Raw genomic sequence first — 10,855 nt, 5'->3', positions numbered from 1 at the left:
GCCCCACCATCTTGCACTTAACTATTTTCTCTGCACTGAGGTGGTCATCCTCATGGCAGTGGTGGGATCTATGGTTGACTCTTAATGAATAAAATGTGGCCAAAGTGTTGGGGGACCATTTCTCTGATTTTATTGCAATCTAGTTTTGCTATCAGCCTATCTATATTGTTGGCTTTGATGTAGCAAGTTGCTTTGTGAGAGAAATTAACTTAGTAGGGAACTGAGAGCAGCCTTCAGCCATAGGCTGAGGGGAAACTGAATCCTGAAAACGACCACATGGCTATGAACTTATTAGCGATGTCTATGGTCCTGGCCAATTTCTAGGTGGCAGCCTCTGAGAAACCCTATGACAAAGAACCCAGTTATGCTGTGCCTGGACTCTCAATCTCCAGAATCTGTTAGGTCACAAATGTGGGTCATTTCCAGCAAATTATGTGGAGTAATTTGCTTAATAGCAACAGACAACCGAGAAGGGTGATGACCTTGCTTTTTTTTTTGCCAATGAACTTTATTTTTATATGTTTTGGGGGCATTATGATCTTATAGTCACACATCATAATATAAGCAAATAGTGATAGTGATTTTTATGATGGTGTTGAACCATGCTTTAACACCAGTTAGTACTGGCTAATGGAATCAACATACAAATTGTTGTATTGGGAATCATTTTCAGTTAAGACCACATTTTTCAGACTTTGCCAAAACAAGCCTTCTGCCTTGGGATTGTCGGGCCACTGGAGGATGGAGCTCTTACAGATCCTCCGCCGCAACCTCAAGTACTGAGAATGTTGCAACACAGGCTCCAGAAGTATGAATATAATCACATCCAAGTTCTCGTCCATGAGCCTCTGCAAGGCCAAGTAGAAAGCCGTCTTAAAGTTCCAGCTCTTTGCATATTTTTTGGTCAAAACAAATATTGTTTTCTTGCTCTGATTTATGCTCAGCATGAGGTTATCGATGATGGCTATCCCTGGATCCCAATCCCTCTCCTCTAAACAAAGGAGAACATTTTTTCCTTCACTTTCTTCAAGATGGTAGCGCAGTTCATTTATTACCCAGTCAGTAACAGAGGTGTCTTTGGTGTCATAAGAAATGTAAGCATCATAGAAAGTTTGGGATGTGTAAAGAGTCCTATGGCCTTTTATCTTAGCTAAACATATATGATAGATAAACCAAATATCCCAGTAAAACAAATGGTGAGATAGGGCAGCCAATATAACCATGGTAGTGATAAAGAATGTGAAGAAAAATAGTATTGCTGCAAAAGTATCTGAAACACAAGTCATCAGCTCCAAAGTCACAATACTCTTCCCTCCCTGATCCCCAGGACTGGCACAGATGACATCTACCAATCGAGGAATTGTGACATTCACATTTTCATCTATCCATCTCCGAAAATCCCCAATGTCACAGGTACAGTCAAAAGGGTTTCCACTAAGTTTCAAAATAGCTAAGTTGGTGGGGGTCTTGGTTTGGAGTGTGGATTTGTTGATCATCTTGATCCGGTTGGAACTTAAATCCAAGTGCACTAGACTGCTGGCTCTGGAAAGAAATCTGGGTGGCAGGTGAGAAATCCTGTTCCGGCTCAGCAGCAAGGTCCGAAGAGATGTAGATGTAGATAGGCGGTTACTTATAGAGAAGAGCTGGTTTCCACTTAAGTCAAGCAAGTAAAGATTAGGGAGCTGCTGGAGTAACGTCCAGTTAAAGAAGTTTAACATGTTATCATTTAGATAGAGTTCAGTGAGAGTCGGCGGCAAGTTAAGGAATGCTTGGGTTGGGATCTGCTGCAGGTTATTGAAAGATAGATTGAGCCGTGTCAGATTCCTAAGATATTTAAAAATGGTCCAGTACCTGATGTCTTTAGCATTCCACAAAACGTCAAGACGGTTTCCACTGAAAACCAGTTCATTCAGGGACATGCTCTTCAGTTCATTCTCCTCTGTTAAAGTATAAATGCTGTTGTAACTCAGGTTTAAAACTTTGAGCTGTGTTAAATTTTGAATAAATCCTAGACGATGTGTTACCCCTGCTATTCTGAAATAGTGTGCATTATAGCTGAGATCTAGGACTTCTAAGTGGGACAATTCAGAGAAAGCGTTGTTATCATCGAAGTCTAGTCTGTTGTTGGTCAAGTCCAAGTATTTGAGGTGAGGCACAGCTGAAAATTCAGTTCCATTTAATACTTGGCCATTGCCATTGGAAGACAGATTTAAGCAGGCAATGTTGCTAAAACCCTCAAATTGCTTTTTCCCAATAAAAAATATACTGTTTAAACTTAAATCTAAGGCCTTTCCATAAGCAGTACATTGCCGCTTTATTAAAGGTCTGGTGCTATGATAAAAGTTTGAGTGTGGGTTAAACTCAGCTTCTACTGAGCGTCGTTTAAGGACATGACTTTGCAATGAGGAATCATTGGTACGGTCTTGTCTGATATCATTTACCAAGGGTGATATTCTGTTTTCTGACAAGTAAATAATTTTCAGTTTGGAGAAATGTTGGAAAAGGGTAAAATTAATTTGCTTAATAAAGTTAATGCCCAAGTTGATCAACTGTAAGCGTGGAAGTGACATCAGTGGCCGAAAATCTTCTTCTCTCAGTACCTGGAACACATAACCTCTTAAATGCAATGCCTTAAGGGACTGAAGGGCAGAGAAGTTTTTGGAAAGAGTAAGGTACTGTGTATATTCTCTATTTACATAATTAAAAGATAGGTCAAGTATTTCTAAGTGGGGCAGTTTGGTTAAAAATGCCGCTGAGGCCATTTCTTGCACTAAGTAGTTGAATTCAAGATGTAGTACTTTCAGATGAGTCATATTGTCAAACCAGGTGGAAGGAACATTCTTGAGGGAAGTGCTGGAGAGGTTTAGGTACTGAAGATGGGTGAGATTTTGAAAAGCATGAGGATGTATATTAATCCCAGCATTTCCATCACATGGTGTGCAAGGAAATGGTGCATTGAAACACCTTGGACAGTTCCCACTTAAATCTAATAATTTTAAATTTCTCAATCCCTTGAAGTCGTCTTTACCAATGTTTTTGATCTTGGTATTACTTAGAAAAAGTTTTTGTAGGGAGCTTGGTAGTTTGGGTGGCACTTGGATAAGAGTATTGAAAGATAGTGACAGCACCCTCAAGTTTGTAAAGTTTTCAAATATCCCATCTTCAATGTAAAATGTTTCCGTACAAGCAAAATAGCAGTTCCAGCCCAAATAGAGACTTTCCAAGTTCTTAAGTCCCAAAGCATTCTTTTTAGTTACATTATTTATATTGTTTTGAATTAGACTAAGATATCTCAAAGACTCTGGCAACCCAAAGGGTATTTCGTTTAGCTGGTTGTCTTCAAGAAGTAACTCCTTTAGATATTTGAGGCTTAGGAATGCCCCATCTGTAATATTCATGCCTTTCCTGTTCATAGTAGGATTTTCATTCTGCTGCTGTTGATTGGCATTGTGGTTTAGATTTATTTTGGTGACATTTTGCAGCCGCTGAAAAGATTCATTCGTTATGTGGGTGATGAAATTATTGGACAGGTCTAGTTCTGTAATGTGCTTGCCTACCGTTTGAGGAACTTCCTGCAGCCGGCGATCGTTGCATTCCGCAATGATAGAGGCATTTTCCCTTTTCTCATCACAGGGATAGCTCCTAGAATAATTTTCTTCAGAGAAGAACTCACAGAGGCCAGAAATAAGCAGGAAAATGCAGGTCAGAAGTGAAAACTGAAGGGTCATATTTTCCTAAGGAAAATCAAAAGCAGAAGCACAATTTTAGAGTAGCAATATTTGTCAGGCATTTCATGATACAATTAATCATGCTTTACTATACTTGAATGCTTTTTGAAGTGTGAATTCTCTTAACACTTAAGTAAATTGCGTAAAATTAGTTTTAGAATGATTTTATTTTCTTTTTGTATTGGAAATTGAACCCAAGGGCATTCTACCTCCAAGCTACATCCCTGGCCCTTTTTATTCTTTATTTGGAAATGGGATATCACTAAGTTGCTTAAGGTTTTGCTAAGTTGCCGAGGCTGGTCTTGACAGGAAGCGGTCCTCCTGTCTCAGCCTCCCAAGTACAAGGATAACAGGTGCACACCTTCGCAGCCAGCTGATTTTACTTTCTTAGGATGTTCAGCTTCAGGGTGCTAAAATTAGAAGCTGAAGGTGATGTAATCTGAAGATTATGGTGATGAGAAGGCCTGAGAAGATTTTGCAGAGGCAATAATCAAGATCCCCTGCCACCTTACTGAGGCTGAGACTAAGTCAATACCACAGCAGTTCTATGTATTTATCACAACAACCTGTTGGGAAAACTCTCGATGAAACTCTGGCCAGTCCTTCAAAGAGATATCATATCCAGCTTCTGGGATGATAACATCTAAAGTATTCAAACCAGTATCATTGGCACCTTATCTATGCAACCATATGTCTTATTGGTATTTGCCACAATTTTTCTATCCCTCTACGATGATGATACATACCAAATTCTCTTATTGCCTTGAAGGCCTGGGAAGTGGACATCTCATGTTGATGATAATAACAACAAAATAAAGCAACAGATACTGTGCTAAGTGTCTCATAAGCATTTCCTCACCCATTTAAGGCACACGGGAAAACAAAGTGTAGGTTCTATTATTACCTATATTTAGCAGATGAAGTAGTAGCTTTCTGTCTCAGTCTCCCAAGTACTGGACTTACAGGCATGCACCACCACACCCAGCTAGATGAGTCAACTTTAGGTGAATACTTCAGAGCAAAGAGGCCATCTAGTTAAGTTGCCTCTTAACTAGCCCCTAGTTAAGGTCTCCACAGTTCATTTCAAATTTACTGATACAAAGCAGAACATTTGATGAGAAAAACCCCTAGGAGGCCACTAGACACCAAGCGAAGAGCCTTTGGAGGTTCATGCCAAGTTCTTTCAAAGTGTAAACAGCCTCCCAGACAGTCTAAAGTAACTAAAATTATGGTCCATGGAAATGAATAGAACATTCCACAAGAGATTTCCGAACAAAGAGCCTGAGGGTATTAATGCTATCCTCCCCAAAAGGAACTGAGTCTGAAAAGTACATGAGTTGGAACAGTAGGAAACAATGAGCAGATAGCTAGCAAAGAAGCTGGGGAGAAGCCGGACATGGTGGTGCATGCTTCTACCCTGTTTCAAAATAAATAATAAAAAATAGGGCTGAGGGTGTAGTTCAGAGGTAGAATACCCCTGGATTTCACCCCCAGTACTGCAAAAATAAATAAAAATTAAAAGAATTCAGAGCTGGTTGTGGTGGCTCATACCTGTAATTGCAGTACTAGGGAGGCTGAGACAGGAGGATGGCAGGTTCAAGGTCACATCAGAAACATAGCAATTATCTCAGCAACTTAATGAGACCCTGTTTCCAAAATAAAAATAAAAAGAGAAATCTGCTGTGGTTGTCAAAGATGTTATACTGGGGCTCGGATCAGGCCACAGGAGATTAGTAAAGATAAGGAAGAGACTACTAGAAGAAAAGCATTATATTGGGAGCTGATGGACTGAGAGGGACCAAGACTGAATGGGAGTGGGCAAATAGAGCGTCTAAAAGGGAAAGCACTGCAAATTGAATTGTGTCCCTTTAAAAGATAAGTTGAACCAGGCATGGTGGCACATGCTTGTAATCCCCGCGTTTGGGAGGCAGAGACAGGAGGATCGCGCAGGTTTGAAGCCAGCCATTTGCTCTGGCTTAAGAGACCCTGTTTCCAAATAAAAATATAAAAATAGGTCTGGGAGTGTAGCCCAGAGGTAGAAGGGCTTCCAGGAACCCCAGTACCACCAAAAATAAATAAATAAATAAATAAATAAATAAATAAATAAATAAATAAATAAAATAAAAAAATAAAAATAAAAAATAAAGAAATAAAATAAAAGATAAGTTCAAGGCTTTACCCCTGATATGTGTGCATGTGACTTTATTTGGATTTTGCAGATATAACCAAGTTAAAATTGTGTCATATTGCCTAAAGATCGCCCTTCATCCGATAGCTGCTTTCCTCCTAAGAAGGGAATTTGGACACAGGGATGAGGCAAAGATCAGAGAGACTTTTGGCCACTGCCAGAAACTAGGAGAAAGGTGTACAAGTGATTCTCCCCTGACCCCCCAGGAAGGAACTGACCCTGTTCACAGCACCTTGACATTATAATTCCGGTTTCCAGAACAATGAGAGAAGAAATTTCTGTCATTTGAGCTATTGTGTTTGTGGCACTTTTTAAAGCAGCCCCAGGCCAGCGAGGCCAAGATCCGAGCCTGCCGTGAGGCAAGGCCAGTGCTGGGGCCTCCAAGGCTTGGATAGGAGCCTGCCAAGGGGTTAGACTGGTGCCAGGGTCAGTGAGGCTGGGATCAGAGCCTTCCTTGATGCAAGGCCTGTGCTTGGGCCTCCAATGCCGGGATCGAAGCCAGCCGAGGGTTAGGCCGGTGCGGGGGCCAGCAAGGCCAGAATCGGGGCCTCCCATGAGGCAAGGCTGGTGCTGGAGCCAGCGAGGTCGGGATCAGAGTCCTCCAGGTGGCCAGGCCACTACTGGGGCTGTCAAGAGTGGGATCAGAACTTGCAATGCGGCATGTACAGAGAAATATCACAGAAAATAAAAACCAGATGCTTCCCCTTATTAGCAAAATCTAGGAGGAAAGGGGTAACAGGAGAAGGTGAAGTTATAGAAAGGGCCCTATAGCAAAGCAATTAAGGTGGCCAATCAGAGGGGATGAGATGGGGAAGGATGGAACCTCTTTAAAACTCAGGAGATACATAAACAAATGTATCAAAGATAATCACCAATCAAGCATGGGATCGAAGGAGGGAGACGGAAATGGGATGGGGACTGGGTGAGGGCTAATTGGATGATGTGTGCTTGTATATCCTCTCAAGTCTTGTATTCCAATGTGATGTATGATTACAATGCACCAATAAAAATATAAAAAAATAAAGCAGCCTCAGGTAACTAAAAGAGTAAGAGCAGGGAGGAGGTAAGTAAGAGTCATTCTATGGAACACACTGTAGGACAGATTCAACTTGTCAGCAAAAGTGATCTGCATGGCCTCACACAGGTGCTCCCACTGAGGGTGAGTGGGTGTTTGTACTTCACATTTTTTACTGGCTACTGCCTTTGAGCACTCAGAGAAATACAGAACCCATTTCTTCCATTTAAAAAAGTGTAGGAATCATGAAAAAAATACATGCTAGCTTCCCCTCTTTCTGCTAAGTAGAGTTGTCGCTGTTGAGGAAGTGGTTTCACTGTGGTTTTTCTACTTCCTGTGCATCATCAGGTCTTTGGTTGGCTCCGTGGTACAAGACCTGCCAATTCTCTTCTTTGGCTTCTGAAGGAACCAAACAACATGAAGAAAACAATCTGTCTGTCCTCGCCTGGGTATTTCTCCTCAGACTGGACTCCAATGGACACCTAACACATATTTTTAAAGACATGAGTGCAGCTCAGAAAGTGTGTTTTCATTGAGTACTGGATCCCTGGGGGTCAAAGTGTGCCGAGGGGCAACTCCCAGATACCCCCCAGCATGGGGAGAGTTGCAGGCAGGGCAGAGACTGTGTGTGTTTGTGGGTACGAAGGCAATAGCACCTCCAGGGGAGGCAGAAATAAATCCCATACCATCTACAGAGAAGGATGGCCAGGAGAAGCTTAGAGCTGACTTCTGGACCACCCTTTTAAAAAAATCTTGTCATAGCACTTTCTAGACTGTAGGCAGCCATTTTGGAAAGATGACTCCTTCCTTTTCCCTCTTCAAATGCTTTCTCTAGGATCAGTTGTATTTCCCTTTGACAAGGTATGAATTGCCTCAGACTGTCTCCCCAGCTGCCCGCCTCCTTCTCTAGAGATGGTTCTTCCATGCATCCCAACTCTAAGTGTTAGGAAAGCTTATTGATTATAAAATGCCACTTTATTCTCCCAATCAGATAATTAGCTGTTCTGGTGCAATGTGGGATTCAACCAGAACTGAATTTTTGCCAAAATGCAATAATGCTGACTTTGTTTTTGCAATGCTGGGAATGCTAGGCACTGTACTTTCATCCCCAGATGAGAATTATGTTAGTTTTTAAATGTTATTACTATTATTGTTATTTTGGTCCTGAGAAGTGAACATTCTAACTCTGAGATACACCTCTGGCCCTTTTTATTTTTAATTTTGAAACAAGGTCTCATTAAATTGCTGAATATCTTGCTAAGTGGCTGAGGCTGGCATTGAACATGGAATCTTTCTGTTTCAGTCTACCAATTTTAGGATTACAGGGGTGTGCCACGGCTTAAATTTTTAATGGAAACAGATTCATTTTCAGTTGACAATGTTGACCACTGATTTATTATAACAGTAAATTATTTAAGAAATGATTATATATATTGGTTTTTCATGTTAGATGAAATTTATATTTAATATTAGATTTCTTTTTTTTCTTTTTTATTTCTTTTATTTTCTTGTGGTACTAAGGCTTGAACCCAGGGGTGTTCTGCCACCAGCCTCATATTATTTATTTTTTTCTCTTGAAATAGGGTGTTGGTAGGTTGCTTCATAATGACCTTGAAAATACAATTCTCTTATCTCAGCCTCCCAAGAATGGGATTATAGGCATGCTAGATGATTTATTTATTTATTTTGGTACTGGGGATTGAAACCAGGGCCACTCTACCTCTGAGATGTACCCCCAGCCTTATTTTATTTTTTATTTTGATACAGCATCTCACTAAATTGTGGAGGGTCTTGCTTAGTTGCTGAGCCTAACCTCGAAACAGTGGTCCTGTTGTTTTAGCCTTCCAGCTACTGGGATTATAGGTGTGTGCCACCATGCTCAGCTTACTTTATTTTATTCCTTCCAAATTTGATACATTAGTGAACAGCGTTGGAAGACAAGAGAAACCACAATGAAATTCAATGTACCAATTACTGAAGACATGGATTCTGACTTCACCTGCATAAAATATTCCATTTTAATCCTGGGAATATGTTATGGGACATATTTTTATATGCAAAAATTATGCCACTTTATTAAGGAACATGAATATTCTCAGATTTTACTATCTGAGGGGCAAGAGTTTTGTCAAACCAAACCCTCATGGATACTGAGGGAGGACTATATTTTACAATAAAATATATATATTTATTTTATTTTTTATTTTTTATTTATGGGACATATTTTTGAGCACTTTACCATGAGGCAAACACTGGGGCTACTCCAAATCATGCATTCTCTTTCTCACTCTCTTTTTTGGTGGGAGAGCTTGAAATCTGAGGTGCTCTATCAGGGACCTACACCTCCAGCCTTCTTTTTTTTTTTTTTTAGTGGTACTAGGGATTGAACCCAGGGGCATTCTACCTCTGAGATACACTCCCAGCCCGTTTCAATTTTTTATTTTGAAACAGGGTCTCACTAAATTATGGAGGGCCTCACTAAATAGCTGAGGCTGGCTGCAAACATGCAATCCTCCTGTCTCAGCCTCCTAAGTATTGGGTTTACAAGCATGTGCAATCATGCCTGGTACCAGTCCTCTTTTAAATTTTATTTTTTTATTTTGAGGTAGGGTAGAGTATCTCTAAATTGCCAAAGCTGTTCTCAAACCTGTAATCCTCCTGTCCCAGCCTCCCAAGTACTGGGACTAAAGGCATCCACCACAGTATCCAGCCATTATTTTCTTATTTAATTCTTAAAACAAATCAACAAGTTCGATGGTATTATAAGATCCCACTTCACAGATGTAGAACTTGATGTGAAAAGAGGTTAATTTACTTGGGTAAATAAATATTCTCAGATGGTAGGTGGCAGAACTGAAACTGAGCCTACATCTACCCAAGTAGTTAAAGAATCAGGAGGACCGCAACCAAGGGCCGAGTTGGAAGTAATCTGGTTTCAGTTTTTAGCAGAGATATCATAGCCATATTTTGAAAATACAGTATGCAAATGCTGGGGGCAAAATTTCGACTTTGCCTTTCTGCACTGATCAGACCACCAAAGACAACTTTCAGAATCTCTGACATTCTGTAGAGCAACAGGAAATCCACTAATCTTAGATGTATGCACCAACTGGCAGCTTTTTGCAACCATCTGAAAAGACAACAGAGCCTGTATTTGCTAATGCCAACTCAGAAACACAAATTAGGTATTTAAATTTACTCTGTTGTTACAGACCTGAAGAGTCATCAGTTGGAGTTAATAATATACAAATGACAAATCCTTCAACTCCATTTAATAACTCAATTGAACTTGAAAGACAGTCTTAGAGCCAGATGAGGTGGTGCATGTCTGTAATTCCAGTACTTGAGAGGCTGAGACAAGAGGATCGTGGATTTGTGGTTAGCCTCAGCAACCTAGCAAGACCTTGTGTCAAAACAAACAAACAACAAACAAACAAACAAACAGTCTGGAGATGTAGCTCAGAGGTAGAATGCCCCGGGTTTCAGTCCCCAGGACCACAAAAACAAAACAAAACAAAATAAAAAATAGGGCTAGAGTATGGCTCAGAGGCAGAATGCTCCCTGGATTCAATCTCCAGTACCACACAAACACAAACGACATTCCTTGAAAAGAGTTTACTTTGATAGATCTTGTAGGCAAGACCAAGATGCATTTGCAAATACCCAAATGAGTTTCAAAACCTAATCATGTCTACCCCTTAGAGACACACATGATACTACATGAATCTGGGCTTTCTCGGATTTTTCTCGCTGGTCACTTCCGTGGGTTTTAGGGTTATAACATGAAAGGAGGAGAAGTTGTGGTTGAAGAAAGAGAGTGAACCCTTCAACTCTTCTCACATTTATCCAGAGCCGCAGCTTGGAAGGTAAGTATACCTAGAATTTAGATTTTGCTTTCTGAAATCAAGCAAAATGTCCAATAAA

The 10,855-nt window shown here is 40.5% G+C and overlaps 1 protein-coding gene across 1 annotated transcript; it reads right to left on the bottom strand.

Moving 5' to 3' along the window:
- Window positions 1-617: 617 nt before the first annotated feature.
- Window positions 618-3,728, bottom strand: TLR8 (toll like receptor 8; the record flags this gene model as incomplete). Its single annotated transcript, XM_080718455.1, has 1 exon — window positions 618-3,728. The coding sequence occupies one exon, from the start codon at window positions 3,726-3,728 to the stop codon at window positions 618-620; it is 3,111 nt and encodes a 1,036-aa protein (XP_080574581.1).
- Between the last annotated feature and the right edge of the window lie 7,127 nt (window positions 3,729-10,855).

The sequence above is a fragment of the Muscardinus avellanarius genome (genome assembly GCF_963383645.1).
Source record: "Muscardinus avellanarius genome assembly, chromosome: X".
Classification (NCBI taxonomy): domain Eukaryota; kingdom Metazoa; phylum Chordata; class Mammalia; order Rodentia; family Gliridae; genus Muscardinus; species Muscardinus avellanarius.
This window is presented reverse-complemented; position numbering and strand designations above follow the sequence as displayed.